This window comes from Barbatula barbatula, assembly GCF_947034865.1.
Source record: "Barbatula barbatula genome assembly, chromosome: 10".
NCBI classification, from domain to species: domain Eukaryota; kingdom Metazoa; phylum Chordata; class Actinopteri; order Cypriniformes; family Nemacheilidae; genus Barbatula; species Barbatula barbatula.
The window spans coordinates 21,216,439-21,232,183 of record NC_136773.1 but is presented as its reverse complement, the minus strand read 5'-3'; the positions used below and the strand labels follow the sequence as shown (position 1 = coordinate 21,232,183).

Genomic DNA, 15,745 nt, shown 5'->3' with positions numbered 1-15,745 from the left:
CCCTCCATTTTGAACTCACAGTGACCTGAAACTATTTTTAATTTGTGTTTTTGATCTCCAGATGGAGAATTGTATGCTGGGACGTCAGCTGACTTCATGGGACGGGACTTTGCCATTTTTAGAACACTAGGCAAGCACCATCCAATCCGAACAGAGCAGCATGACTCCAGATGGCTCAATGGTTGGTATTTTTTTATCTATATAAATATGAAAATATACATTTTGTTATATATATATATATATATATATACACATATATATATAATTAAAATATGTATTTAAAATTATACAAACAGTGCTAAAATATTTATATTAAAGTCCATTTGATTTTATTAGATTTTCTATAGATTTTTTATATATTTTATTATATTTATTATGAGATTTTCTATATAATCTTTGTTATTATTATTTATTATTATTATAGTTATTTAAGTATTTTTATTTTATTTTATTCAAACACAGATAAACATGCTTCTGGTTTGGACCAAAAATGGGCCATATGATATTTTTTATATGTTTGTTTTAATGTTTAAAAGGGTTGCGAACCAATGCTGTATACAAAACAATGAACAATTCTAAAGTGAAAAGATCTTCATTATAAACGAAAACAAGATAGGACACAACTAGACAAGAGGAAGAAGTTAAATCATTGATAAAAAGTTAGCACATAATGACCCCACGGCTTGTGTGTGTGGTAAAGATGTGACCGAACAGGAAGTGATTTAGGATTTTAAAACACTGAATAGTGTTCATCATGAGAATCACGCTGTTTCCTCATATTTCCTGTTGTCTTTTATCTTAAAGCGCAAATAAAGGTTAAACAAATGGCTTTGTTTTCTTTGACACCATGGGAATGTGTGTGTGTGTGTTTGTCAGTGTCGGCGGATTGGGGTGTGTATGTGTGTGAAAAAAAAATGACCATGAATAACCACGAAGAGCTGTGGCCTCACAACACTACCAATAGTACTTGCAAGCACATGATGTGTCTCTAATGTGTCTCTAGCCCACGGACAGAAACACATGATGCGTAAATTACATCAAATTCATTAAATAATGATGCTTACACATTGACCACCTTAAAATTGTCTTATTTATAGTTGTGGTTCAATCAGATTTTCTTGTTATATTCTGCTTTTGTTCCTGTATTCATGAGAGTTTGTGTTCTTTGTGTTCATTTAGATCCTCGATTTGTGAGCGTGCACCTCATTCCAGAAAGCGACAACCCAGAAGACGACAAGATCTTTCTGTTCTTTAGAGAAAATGCCATTGATGGGGAACAAATAAGTAAAGCCACACATGCCAGAATTGGACAGTTGTGTAAGGTACTTGAAACCCTTTTACACACAAATATACAGATATATCCTTATGCATTAACTTAATTGGTTGGCAGACACACAATCAGAAAGAAATACTTTGTTGTTTGTAGGTCTCTTAAATAAATGTTCTCATTTGTTTCATGAAGTTGAAACATACTGTCAAACTGTCAACTTACTGCCGGATCCTTCATTTTTCAATATATACATAAGGGCATACAGCTATTAGTCTTGGGAAAATAAGATTAGAACAATTTACGAAAACGTTTATTTGAAACTATATACCTGTAACTCTAGAGGAGATATAGTTGGGATTATAGGGTTATACACACCATTGCTACTTCCCCATTCCTTTGACGGTGACCAGACAGGTGGCCCAGCTAGTTTTTTGCATTTGGCTTCTGCTTTCCTGCAGTCCTGCTCTCACCCCGCTCTGAAACTTAAGAGATGCCTAAAATACCGTAGAAGCCATCAGCCAAGAAAACAAAGACCCCAGTGTGGAGCAAAATGTGAGACTTTGGCAGACTCGCTCGGCTCAAGTGTGAGTCTACATCTTGAAGTGGTAGAAAGGTGTTCTCAATTACAGATCCTTTGCTATTCCGGCACGACTGGAATTCTTCGTTCTCTGGCACAGACAATTGTGTCATTATGAAGAGTTTATGTTTAGATAATGTCCAACCCTGCTAATTACAGCTGATAGACCCACAGCATGTGAGACTGTTTATATTACAGCCGTGTTCCATATGACAGCTGGCAGGAACACGAAAGACGTTTGTGTTTATTGACACACATGTACACACCTTTCCGAAACATCACTCATCGGTGATAATTTTCTAGGTGTGACAAGACTGCAGTCAGTGTTCAGACACTTTTGTGTTGAAGTACATCTGTTTTAAATACGTATAGTTTAGCAGGAACAACAAACTCATTTTTTTAAAGTAGTGTTTTGCTTTAATTTTTACAATTTCTTTATGAAGTTTAACATGCTGAATGCAAAAATCACATACCTCTTTTTTTAACATCGGCAGAACTCATAAAAAACCCTAAAAGAAATTCACATTAGTTTTTTTATTATTACGCGTACGCAGAAATTGTTTTTCATTTTTCATAAATTTCTTATGATTTCAATAAACATAAATGTTTTATTTGCACAGGGGGCATTTTTACGTGATCTATGGAAAATGTAAACATGCAGTTTAATGATATTGATATAGTTTATGTTTTACACCAACATTTCGGAGGTAAATGTGATGAGTGAGCTTTGTTTTGTCTCTGACAGAATGACTTTGGAGGCCACAGGAGTTTGGTAAACAAATGGACCACATTTCTAAAAGCCCGGTTGATCTGCTCTGTTCCAGGCCTGAATGGCATTGACACACATTTTGATGAACTACGTAAGTTGCCCATGCTACAGTAACTTTACTGGGCATTGGTTTACTGTAGACAGCATCATGGTTTCCTCACTGACACTGAATTTTATTACAGAGGATGTTTTTCTTATGAGCTCCAAGGATCCTAAGAACCCTATTATCTATGCTGTGTTTACAACATCCAGGTATTACAACATCCACTTTACACCATAATCCAATTCCCACAAAATGTATTTGCATACTCTGTTAACTGGCATATTCTATAATTGTGTCTTAAGTCCCCGTAAGCAATCCTGTCAAAAACTCATGATTGCTTTTTTTTGTTTTACAGTAACATCTTTAAAGGCTCAGCGGTGTGCATGTACAGTATGGCAGATATCCGGAGGGTGTTTCTGGGTCCATATGCCCACCGAGATGGACCCAACTATCAATGGGTACCGTTTTTGGGAAGAGTTCCGTACCCAAGACCTGGCACGGTAAGAGGCTCCAATCTATGCCAATACGTTTCAATTACCACTGACCTTTTTTTTTTCATTTAACTTTCTCCATTGTTCCCAGTGCCCCAGCAAAACGTTTGATGGGTTTGAGTCGACAAAGGACTTTCCAGATGACGTTATCACATTTGCCAGGAGCCATCCAGCCATGTACAATCCAGTTTTTCCCATTAACAACCGTCCTATCATAATCAGAACTGATGTGGACTATCAGTTTACTCAGATTGTGGTGGACAGAGTGGATGCAGAGGATGGCCAGTATGATGTCATGTTTATTGGCACTGGTGAGTGTGATAATGCAGATTCATATTTTTTATCATTGTTAGTCTTTTCCATGAGACAAATTATGTGCCTTCTTTAAAAATAATTTTATTTACATATCATAATATACACAGTTATGTGCGTTTTTACAATAATGCAAGCAAATCAGATTTTATTTCTCTTTTTAAGACATGGGCACAGTTCTTAAGGTTGTGTCCATTCCCAGAGGAACTTGGCATGACCTTGAAGAAGTCCTGCTGGAGGAGATGACTGTGTTCAGAGTAAGTTTAAAGACTCTATTATAATGATTTATGCAGCTATTCTTCCAATATACGGTTTGAAATCGATCTGAACTGTCAAATCGAACTAACCATTGAGTGAACTATGTGACATAATACAGTATGTGACCGCAAAATGAACGCGTCAGCAGTAGTAAGGATGAATTACTTTTATCGCTCATATTCTCTGTGCTTTGCATAATCAGCAGACACGATATATGAGACAAATGCCAAACATAAAAAGAGAGAAAATTTCCTGTCATGTTTTCAGTCTTAACAAACATATTAGATGGAAACCCTCGCAAAATGACAGTGTCCCAGTGTGGACACTTTACTTACATTTTAATTCAAAATCAAATTGGAATCAACTACACCTCCCTTGCACTCTTTATTTTCACTTAATGCCCTTTTTACATGTTTTTACAGTTTTTTCAAAGTATTATTTTGCAGATAAAGTAAAATAAAGTACTTTTTTATATACAGGAACCGACGGCGATCACTGCCATGGAGCTCTCGACAAAGCAGGTAAGCGAGAGTAGTCTGAACCTCATTATTGTTCTAATACGTGATCTCCAGGGAACAGAATAAATCTAATACACCAACATAGGTTTAATACTGAACAGAGCTCAATGAATGCAACAGGTAACCTGCAGGGAACTCAACAGGCCTAACGTGTTTTGGGGATTGGAGTAAACTTGTTTAGCGCTGAGGGTTGTGGGAAATTTGCCATGCTGCAACAAAAATTTTGCTGACAGAGGAACAGCCAGATTTATCAAGTACCAAAAAACCAAGATAGCACACTCGCACACACGCACACACTGCTTGGCCTCTGGCTACATTACGCAGAGCAGAGGCTGCTGTCATAATCACTCACACAACACGGCAACATGACGTACTCCTATTAGAGGCCACACACATACACACTCCAAGCTCCAGCGTTCATCCGCGATCATGAAGCCTACTTAGACAGTGTGAATAATCAAGAAGACACTGAGAGGTTCGCTGGAGGGATACATATTTAAACAGGTGCATACTGAGCATGTGTCCTGCATCCCGAGAGAAACTAGAGCGGTCCTCAACTCAACCAACACTCAGCCTAGACCACGACTAGCCATTCGGCACAGCAAACAAAAATTTTCACGATTGTCCCTGCCTCTCTTCCACAGCAACAACTCTATCTCGGATCCTCCATCGGAGTATCCCAGATGCCCCTGCACCGCTGCGATGTGTACGGCAAAGCCTGCGCTGAGTGCTGCCTTGCACGTGATCCGTACTGCGCCTGGGATGGCTCGCAATGTTCCAGATACTTCCCTACCGCTAAGAGGTAAATGTATTTTTGAAACACACAGTGACATGAGATGAATCCCTTTAGAATTTCAAATATGGTGTAAAACACTTGCCGTTGTGTGTGGTTTTCATCACACGCTTTCTAAATAACCAAAGACTGAACATTAGAAGTCTCTCGAAGTATTTTTAGAAGCAGTTCTTGGCCTGGTTCGAGTTGTCATATATAACTTCATCGGACAGGCTGACTGCCGTCCATGAGTCTCGCAGACTCGTATTTAAGGCACTTTGTGAGGTTCACGTTTCAGAATATTTTCCTTTAGACTCAAAGGTAAACTTATATCTGCTTAATCCTAAAATGAGGTCTCACATGTGCAGTCTGTGTTTTCGGAAGAGATGTTCTTTATGCGCTACTGGTGTTGAAACGGCTTTACACATTTTCAAAATTACCAAGTTGCCTCGGACGAACATTCAAGGGACAAGGGACGTAAGCTGCATATGTTGCTTTTTCATAAAGTGCGAGCATCAGATCTGGCTTTACTCCATAGAGACTAAATAGCCCAGAGCTAAAACAGGTTCTGTTTCATATGTACACGTACGCTCATGTGAAGCCGTCTTTGATTTACTTTGATGGTAACACGGCGAAAGCTCTCTATGAGACAGATGCGTGTGGGTGTGGATATGCGAGGTTCACCTGCCCTCTCTTAAACTCTATTGCGTGTGTGTTGCGCTTGCAGGAGAACGAGGCGTCAGGATATCAGGAACGGGGACCCTTTGACTCAATGTTCAGATCTACAGCATCACGGTAATGTATATGCATCTCAAACATATGTTTGATACTGTATCTCTAATAATAGCACTGCTATGGTGGGTCAACGGTCACAAATGTACACTTATACAATTTAGACATTTTTACTTTAGTAGGACCTACAGTATTTCTGAATCAACATACCAAGTTTTTATCTTAAGTATAGGAACCGTCTGCAAGTTCTGGTACTCTAAACTACTTGTCAAATGTTTGGGCTTACCTACTCGTTTGTTTAACCTATTTTGATATTTTAGAATAATAGTAAACTTATCCAAACCCTAAAATAACACACAAAACCCACAAAGTGTTGTGAGTAAATAATCCCCACCCCAAATCAAAACTGTTATATTCTAGCATCTTCGGTGTCTATTTACTTCACCCTTTGCTTATTTTTTGTAAAAATATACACTTGGCATTTTATTATCCACCTTCTGGGAATCTTAACATGAAACGTTTTTTAAACGTTATTGATTTAGTTTCTATTTATTTTGCTCTTTTATTGTCTGCTTTTACTTTATTATTCACTTCAAACTATTTATTTAATCCGTTTTTTATTTTTGTTTTGTTTTCTTGACATTACTCGTTTCAAACATAAGCCTTCAGATATAAATCATAAAAAACGTTTCAGTAAAGTGACCCTTATCTTTTGAAAGGTAGTCTATTGGTCCTTGAGACAGTCAAGGTGTTTCTTTATAAAATACATTTACGGATGTGAAAGAAACTACAACTTGAAACCAAAGAGATAATTGTAACTGTTTTAGCCGTTCATACATTCTGTTCGTGCCAAGGTAGTGTTTAAATAACGCTTTGAAAATGAAAAATGGTCATTTTAATATGGTAATAACATGCGTTTCACTGCTGAGAAAGTTTCACAGCTGTTGCAGAAATATAGGCTGCGGAACATGCACTTACACAAACGTACACTCTCAAGCGCACACGTCCACGTAGATATGCGATGCGAGGCCGATGGAATCACATTCACCAGGACCACACACTGACTTCCTGTGTCATAGCTGTGGCCTCACACACCTCATTACATTGGCACCGCTAACCCACAATGCCCTCTGACATTTCATAAGCATGACTTCAAAGCATGGCAGATGAAAATGAAAGACAGGGCAAGAGAGGCGTTTAAATTAGGACAGTCTGGTGAAATGTAAAGGGGGCTTTTCCTTTTTTTTTGGCCTTGGATCCCTGTAGACCCTAACACAGAGAGACCCGGCATCTGTGATATGATAGACATTCTTTGTGATGATGCTCGTGTTAAACACATTAAAGAAGAAATAAACCTCTTACTTGTGTATCTTTTATCTCCTGTAGATGAGGCAGATGGTGATAGAGGTCTGCTGGAAAGGACGGTTTATGGGGTCGAGAATAGCAGCTCTTTTCTGGAGTGCAGTCCGAAGTCTCAGCGCGCTCTTGTCTACTGGCTGTTTCAGAGACACGGGGAAGACAGAAAACAAGAGGTATGTTGATGTCAGTGACACAAATTTGACACAAATAATCGTAAAAGCTTATTTACAACTTTAATGTAATTTTTTTTAAATAAAAGTCCTAGGTTGTTTGTTTTTAAAAGGATAGAGTACAAATTACATTATTCACAACATTAATATAGAATGCGTAAAATAAAAGGCCTTGGTTGTTTTTACAGTAAAGATTAATCAAATATAATTTAGTATTAAGAATATTAATATTATTTAAAATGAATAGAATGTTGTATTTTTTATCAGTAGTAAATGCATTAGCTGGTATAAACTTACAACTGACAACACAGTCTTTAGCATTTATTAATCTTTGTTAATGCCATTACAATTGCTCGTGTTAGCTCATCGTGCATTAGGTAAGATACATTTTTGTGAATGATTCATTGTTTATGTAATTGTTAATGTTATGTAATGTGTTAATGATGTTATGATGACCTTTTTAGATTGTTGTTTCATGTGGTCCACATTTAAAGATCATATGAAAACTCTCTCCATAAAAGTTAAAATCTTTGCCCAAAACACCTACAGAATCCTGAATGTGGGTTGTTTGCCAAAAATACAGTTGTCATTTGCTATACTCTGACTATATGATGTAATCTAAGTGTTTCCTTTTTTGTTTAGATAAAGTCAGACGAGCGAGTGTTGGGTACAGAACAAGGTCTGTTGATCCGAACTCTACACCAAAAGGATTCAGGTATCTATTACTGCCACGCCGTCGAGCACGGCTTTATCCAGACCCTGCTCCGCCTCACCCTTCACGTAATTCCCACCGACCACCTGGATGACCTGCTGCACCGAGACCCTACGGACAGCCACGATCCAGCCAACGGCAAGCTGTGGTATCGTGACTTCCTGTCTCTCATCAATCCCCCCAGCCCGAACAGCGTCGACCAGCTCTGCGAGCAGGTTTGGAAGAGAGAACGGAAACAGCGTAGGCAGAAAGCTAATCTCATGCACGCCAGCCAATCGCACGCCAGCCAGCTTCTCCTGTCTAGCCAATCACACGCCAGTAAGTGGAAGCTACTACAGGAAAACAAGAAAGGACGCAACCGCAGGACCCACGACATGCAGCGGGCACCCCGCAGCGTCTGAGCACCTGTACGGCAAATAAAGATATAAAAACATAAGGACGGGAAAGACAACCCGAGGGGCTTGACTGCTACTGTTCCACAGACTGAAATGCCAAACCGGAAGTGTGATGTCCCACTCCTGTTGAGTGCATGTGTGTATGAAAAAGAGTTATTTCCTTTATAAACCCGAGCACACTTCATTCGCACCTACAGTATGTATTCTGACTCTGAGAGGACATAATGGACCTTTAGGTTCCGTTAAAAGATGGACTACCTGTAAATATGACACATTATAAAATATACTGTGAAACAGGTTTCAGTCTGTAAAAAAGTATGTTTCAAATCATGAGGGACAAAAATAAACATGGGGAATATGGAAAGACCACTGCTTAACTGCTCTGTTTAGCTGAAGCACAACCCCAGTGCATCCTGGGTAATGAGCCTGTTAGTTATATTATGTGTATAGAGTGTGTTGACCTTAACCTATACTGTATATCTTTGTATCAAAATGGAAAAGTAGGCGCTGCTGTTACAGATCCATTTAGTAAGAACATGAATTGTTTGTTTCTGGTCCTCTATTCTGTTCTCCATTTTCTGTCTTCATCATGTTTTCTATAATCTGATCCAAAAACAAAGCCTCGGCAAACCCATTAATGGAACTGTGTTGTTCCTATAAATAAGCTCTTCCAGAAAAAAAAGAAAACTGCTACAAAAACTTTTTCCTGCTATTTTTTAAGATCAATATTTAATTTTGTACTGTGCCAGAGTATATCTAAAATATGACATAATAGGTTTATTTTATTATTAGTTTTACTCATTTTAAACCACTGCGTTGAGGGTACGTAAGCTCTCTTCACTAACTCTTTTTCCTCAGTTAAGTTATTATTGTTGACATGATTTCATCTATGTTTATAAAATCCGTGTGTGAAATACAGTGGCTTTTATTTAAGGGGTTTTATGCTATCACTATGTTGCTTTCTGTCACGTTTACATGTTAAATGTATTTGGAAAAAGATTTTCAGCACATTTACAAAAGACCAAGACTGACTACTTCATCACATCTGTGAAAAGAGTTTCTGCTTAACAAAATTTTGTGCAACTTCATTTAGCATGACCTGTATAACTACAGAGATACAGATTATAGAGTTTAGAATTTTATCGGCGGCAGTAAAGTGTTAAAATACTTTTTCTCTGAGAGATACTAACTGTATCCCAAGATATTCATTTAAAGTTATCATGAATTACTGTCTGCAACTTCCATAATGTAATGTACTTTCAATTGAAACTGGATATTCAACAAGATTTTATTTTGTCTTTTTTAAATTCGTTGGATTGTGAATGGTGGATGGCCAGACCTGAATAGAGCCAAACCATAATAAATGAGTGTAAAGTCCCATCATAAAACAACACTGGCGCCTACTGGTTAAAGCCTTTGTGACATCGGTGATGTCAGCCACAAAAAAAACATCTCAACATCTTTGTAAAAATGTTTTGAATGATGTGCACTGCTGAGTCGTGCACAAGAACAACCGAGACGTAAAGGACAAAATAAGGTCATTGTGGTTTCATGTTGACTTTAAATGTGAGAGGGAGGACCGTTTTATTGTATTTTATAGCAGACTGAGGCCCTCGATATAGTTATGACTGAGTTGAGGAGATGACAGCTGTGTGACACAAAACTGGTCTGCGATCAGAAACTGAGAACTTCTGCTTTTAGGCCTCCCATTGCTTTACTTTTCTCAGTACGTTACATTACATTTATTCGGCAGACGCTTTTATCCAAAGCAAGTAGGAAAGCACATAAAACAGTACGTGTTTTTCCTCTTGTTGAAGCCATACAAGCACAGTCGCACCTACAGCACACATATATCAGAATGCAGCTGTGAACATATAGACAATTTATGAAAACAATAGTCCAAAATATGTCACTGTGTACAAACTGCATGTGAATTTACAACACCATTCATTTCTATATTCGTTTAGTTGCTGTCTGTTTATGTCTGCCGACTTTGAATTCCAGGTGGTCCTCCATATTCTGCTATCGATGACATATGGTGTTATTGAACTACATCTTTTTCCCAATGGACTATTTTCACTTTGTAGTCATATCTAAGCATACCAACAAGAATCCATTGGTTGGACTGTAAACGAAAGGACTTTCAGTACTTAACTCAACAGTATGTGGTTGTCGTTCTGTTTGAATTGATCTTAAGATCTTTCGACAAAAAGGAACACCTGCCTTGCTCAGACTGCACGGACTCTTCTGAACTGATCAAAACAAGGGACGAAGTAATAGACATGATAATGCTGCTGTAAATTGTTCATTTTTGGCATGCATTCTGCTGATCAAATAAATGTGTCTTCTAAAGAACCTGTTCAGAAAGGCTGATGGTTGGTTGTGTTATTGCTTTGGCTGTGCCTTCGTGTTCTGGGTCCTGCTGCACCTGGGCTCAAGGAAAACCATTCTTGTTTTATTTCTTTTATTTCTCTTCTCATGCTGGAGTTCAGTGTGTTCTCACCTCCTAATACTGCTGAGAAAAGCAAAAACGTAAAGTTTAAGGTAAAATCTGTGAAGCTCTTAAAATAATGCATGGAGAGCAAAAACAATGTTATTCAATGACGTTTGATGACGCTGAGCAAAGGAGAATTCTAGGAAAAATATCTCATCCCTGGTTCTTTAACAATAAACAATATTGTTTACATACATTTTTTCAGCTACTACCTAAACCAACGTGTAAAATCGACTTTTTAATCGATTATGTCAATTATAGTACATTTGTGGTGAGTGGCGACTATGGTTTTATTACAAATAAAACCAAATATTGTGGTTAAAACATAGTTTATTATCATTATCATTTCTTTTTTTAGTTATTTCTATCACTGCACGAACTACACCGACAGCATGTCACAAAGGTGCACAGTAAACGAAAAATGAACTAAAAATAAAATAATAAAAACTGTATTGGTTGGTAGTAACAACCAATCATTTTCTGAGAAGACCAATCAAGTTAATAAGTCTTCAGCATCGTTACTGCGTCGATCATCACGTCTCTTGCATTTCCAAGTCCCAACAGGTGTGGAAAGCCGAATATCGATTAAATACATTTGATTTTGAAGTACAAGATTGATCGACATTGCAGTATAGATTGGTTGATAAAGCACATGTAAGTATATATTTAATATCTGTGTTTTATAAATGTCCCGTTTATGTTTAGGATTTATGTCTCTGCATTTAAGGAGATCTTCTGTGTATGTGGATATAGGTTCAAACTAAATGAACCCCATAACTAAATTAAATAACTATATTATCTGTTTGGTTTGATCAGAATTGATTTAAATATCACACGTATTATTAAAATGGTATTACGGTTCCGCGACTTCTCAATGGTGTTGGTTACTTACACTTATAAAGTGACAAATGCCACATCTCAGACCAGAGAATATTGTAGAGACGACTAATAGACTGCCCGTCGTGTTCAACAATTATTTTATACATAAGACATGTCTTCCATCTAGCGGCAGAATGTGTTACTGCATTTAAAGTTTCTTAAAAGCGGAGCTTGTGTTGCCCTCTGCGGTTTACAGCATCCCGCAATGGGTGGGCAAACGTTTTGACTTGAGGGCCAGACGTTTTTTAAAGTATGCGCATGACAATGAATACCTTTTTATTATATTATACATTTTGAAAAGAAAAACAAAGATCAAAACACTTGTCATTTCAGTTGTGAGCCAAATCATCTCAGGTGGATTGCTAGATGTTTATCTTAACATGTTCGTAACCAAATATGTATTAGATGAAAAGGATGAAAGTTTGTTGTCGGGTTTTCCAACTAAAATACTTTCTTGAAAAACATTTCCTTTTTGGTCCAATACCGAAAGGTAAGGAGTATTTTGCTGCACATACGTTGTTGAACACTGTATATCGGATTTTGCGTCACTCCGTGCCCTCAATTAGATGTGTTTGTACTATATTCATTTTGGACGAAAACCTTTTTATAAGTTCAAAATGACCTCATCAAATGATGAACGTTTCCTCTTTGTGCTCTATAATGGTAACTCAACTTATAACATTCAATAAATCTATCTATTCCCAACCCACCTGTAGGAAATATGAGAAACTGAATAACGCTTGTATAGGTGAGATCATTTAAAGTCGTGTTACAAAACTCAGGTAGCCACAGAGCAAGTATTATGAGACTGTGTGGGGTTCGCGCATGAAGTGGCAAAGTCCAATGAGTCCATTGTTTACGCTTATGGACTTTTAAACCCCCCACACTTGACTTAAAGGTGACGGTTGGTCATGTATGGCGTCTACAGGTCAGAGGTCATTCTGATTACCCCACAGATCGCTCTGCGGACACAGATGTGTGCCATAAATGTCCGTCCCTGTGAATGAGTGCATTAGCAGTTATGTGATGAATGAACTGGGCTGGATTCCATTGACGTTGAGAATATATGAGCAGGGCTCAGTTATTTGAAGTTTTCGCCTGTGGGAGTACTTCAAGCCAAATGAGGCTGCATGTTCCATGATGTGTCGAGCCATGTGTTTGCATGCGCTGTGTTGCATTGGTGTGACGCTTATCTCAAAAAGCCTTACAGCTTCGGACAAAATGTGTAATAAATACCAATGCATCTATAATGGAAGGCTGTTGGAAGATTTTGTTGTTGTGAATGAATACTTGCCTCACTTGCAACGTAGAACAGATTTTTGATCGACTACTTGCAAAGCAAGCATACTGCAATCTAACTGATGTGGTGTGTGCAACTTTATTAGCCTTAGATTAACAGAAAGGCTGAATGTTTCCCAGCTGGATACCCTCTGTGAAGCTTCTTATAGAAGAGGTTTGCCTGAAGCGAATGTCTCTGTGTCAGGATTGTTTATATGGCTTTATCAAAGAGCGTGAAAGTCTGAATGCGAAGAGCACTATAGTTATTATGGTTCACATTTTAATGGAAAATTCCTCTAATGCTTTTCTAACACACATGCAGGCTATGGGACTCCATCACAAATGTATCTACATATATACTTTTTATTTCGTTCTTTATTTATAGCTATGTTGACCATGCTTTGATATAAAGAACTAAATAATAGTAAGTAAATCTGTTTAATGGCAGTAAATGGCACTTACACTTGTTCGTCTCACTATTTGTTTTGTTGGAATATTTAAGATCTATCTGACATTTTGAGTTATTCACATATTCTTATTTCGTGACAACGTATTTACGTTTTATGATGTTTTATTTATTTACATTTTTAGTTTTCTTTGTTATAAAAATCTATCTAAGAAGTGAAATGGAATGCAATATCTAAAAACTGATGATTTGCATGAGCGGATTTTAGTAATGTAAGAGTATTGAGAGCTGTGTCCCAAATGACATACTATGCACTATGCACTCAACCTTGTAGTGTTTGGATTTTTAAAGGGTATTATTGTCCCAAATGGAATAATAAATGGGTTTTACACTAACCGGAAGTATATCAGTTTCCCAGAAATGAAAATTCTGTCATAGTTTACTCACCCCCTGGTTGTTCCAAATCTATATACATCTCTTTGTTCTGATGAACACAAAGATATTTGGAAGAATGTCAGTAACCAAACAGATCTCATCCCCCATTGACTCCCATAGTAGGGAAAATAAATACTATGGTAGTCGAAAGGGGATGAGATCTGTTTGGTTACTGACGTTCTTCCAAATATCTTTCTATGTATTTAGCAGAACAAAGACATTTATACACATTTGGAAGGGCTAGTAGATGATGACAGCATTTACATTTTTGGGTGAACTATTCCTTTAAATGCCATATTCCAAGTTATTAAATTTTGTGTCATCTTTCCATGTTTGTCTGAAGCGATCGTATGCTAAAGTTTCCCTGAATTTAATCATTGCGTAAGCGAATAGTGCGAGGTCCATTTACACCTGGTTGTTAAAATGCACATTTTCGTGCAAATGGTTGAAGGATAAGGAGTTGGAACCATGGCTGAGGGCTGTCTCTGGTAATAACTGTGAGGCTTACTGCTCTGTGTGTTGGAAGGTGATTAGCTTAGCCTCAATGGGAATCAACACTGTCTGGTCCCACATGCTAAGTGCTATAGCCACAAGGCTGGTTTCAATTTTTAATAAACCTTGTATTGGGTTAGTCACTCCATTCATTCTCTTGTGCTTCGTTCCCACCCTTCTGAATTGCATTGCAAGTTATCACAAACTAAGACTGTGGCGATGAGGTCTTAAAATGTATGAAAAGTGTCTTCAAAAGTATTTGGTTTAGCTCCGTGATTCTTATACCCTGAAGCTACAATTAGTCTGTTGTCTAAAATCTGGTTCGATAAACCACATTCTACCAACCGCGATAAATGCTATCACACACACATGATTATGTCACAAATAATTCAGTGCCAGTATCTGGAACAACAAATGGCTACTAACGCTTTGCCTGCGTAGTGGATATTTTGAGTGTGATGCATTGGCCAAAAAAGAGATAAAACAAAATTAAATTAAAGATGAATTTGACTGATAGCACTATTTATGTATATTTTAAGAGATATTGCGATTCAAATCGTTATCATGAATTCTCTTGTAGTAAAAATCTGATATTGTGACTTACGTCATGATAAATGCGTGACATTTTCTCAATAAAGCATACACATTTTCACATTCGGCAGAGTTAATACAAAGAATGTAACGGGGTAAACATTTCACTGGTTTGTGTGTTCCCTGGGAATTGAACTCATGACCTTGATGTTCCCAGCGTCATGCTCTCTACCAGCTGAGCAACACGACCCCCAACAACATGCTTTTTCTGTAGCTCAACTTGTTTGTTTGATTTTGTCATAGGTTGGATTTTCCAAGAACATGCATACTGAAAATGTGTACTCTGGATGAAAGGCTCTGTCAAATGCATACCTGTAAATATGTTACAGTGATTTTGTCAGATTTTGATCACGGGCCAGAGATCAAGGCATCTTGCGCTCGTCTTATCACACATGTGGAGATGTTCAATGAGGCAGAGAGACAGTCATTGATCAAAGTCAACGGAGGAGAACCAGACCCACTGTAAAAGACCTGACGCTGTGTGAGCACACGTCCGTTCGTCAGAAACACAGAAAATAATGATTGCTTACGTGTCACGGGTGATGAAAGCTGGCCACCTGCGTAAAGCAAAATATGCATTGCATTCCTTCACAGGTAGGCTACCATGTAAAATAACATATAATGGCAACAAAATTCTCCAAATGTAATTATACCTGATAAATGTTCTTGTAACATAACAACAAGTGACAAAACATTACAATTACCATAATTTTCTCTCTTGACAGGTAGATCACGTAACATAAATCCCCTCAGGAAGAAAGCAGTGTCAGTATGTGGTAAAGGGTTGTTTTA

General features: G+C 37.7%; 2 protein-coding genes across 5 annotated transcripts in view; both read left to right on the top strand.

Moving 5' to 3' along the window:
- Positions 1–10,742, top strand: part of sema3ab (sema domain, immunoglobulin domain (Ig), short basic domain, secreted, (semaphorin) 3Ab) — a 75,807-nt gene extending 65,065 nt beyond the window's left edge. For all 3 annotated transcript variants that reach the window (XM_079466413.1, XM_079466412.1, XM_079466414.1), the window contains 12 exons: positions 62–181; positions 1,180–1,322; positions 2,593–2,707; positions 2,799–2,868; positions 3,015–3,159; positions 3,242–3,461; positions 3,628–3,719; positions 4,200–4,241; positions 4,883–5,040; positions 5,738–5,805; positions 7,129–7,274; positions 7,914–10,742. In XM_079466413.1, coding sequence (XP_079322539.1) covers positions 62–181; positions 1,180–1,322; positions 2,593–2,707; positions 2,799–2,868; positions 3,015–3,159; positions 3,242–3,461; positions 3,628–3,719; positions 4,200–4,241; positions 4,883–5,040; positions 5,738–5,805; positions 7,129–7,274; positions 7,914–8,384 — 1,790 coding nt within the window. In that variant the 3' untranslated portion in view covers positions 8,385–10,742. The remainder of the gene's footprint in view (positions 1–61; positions 182–1,179; positions 1,323–2,592; positions 2,708–2,798; positions 2,869–3,014; positions 3,160–3,241; positions 3,462–3,627; positions 3,720–4,199; positions 4,242–4,882; positions 5,041–5,737; positions 5,806–7,128; positions 7,275–7,913) is intronic.
- Positions 10,743–11,377: 635 nt separating this feature from the next.
- sema3e (sema domain, immunoglobulin domain (Ig), short basic domain, secreted, (semaphorin) 3E) overlaps positions 11,378–15,745 on the top strand; it is a 54,074-nt gene continuing 49,706 nt past the window's right edge. The window contains exon 1 of one of the 2 annotated variants that reach the window (XM_079466410.1): positions 11,378–11,526. The gene's annotated coding sequence lies outside the window, so the exon portion shown is untranslated. The remainder of the gene's footprint in view (positions 11,527–15,745) is intronic. The other variant, XM_079466411.1, reaches the window with a different exon arrangement.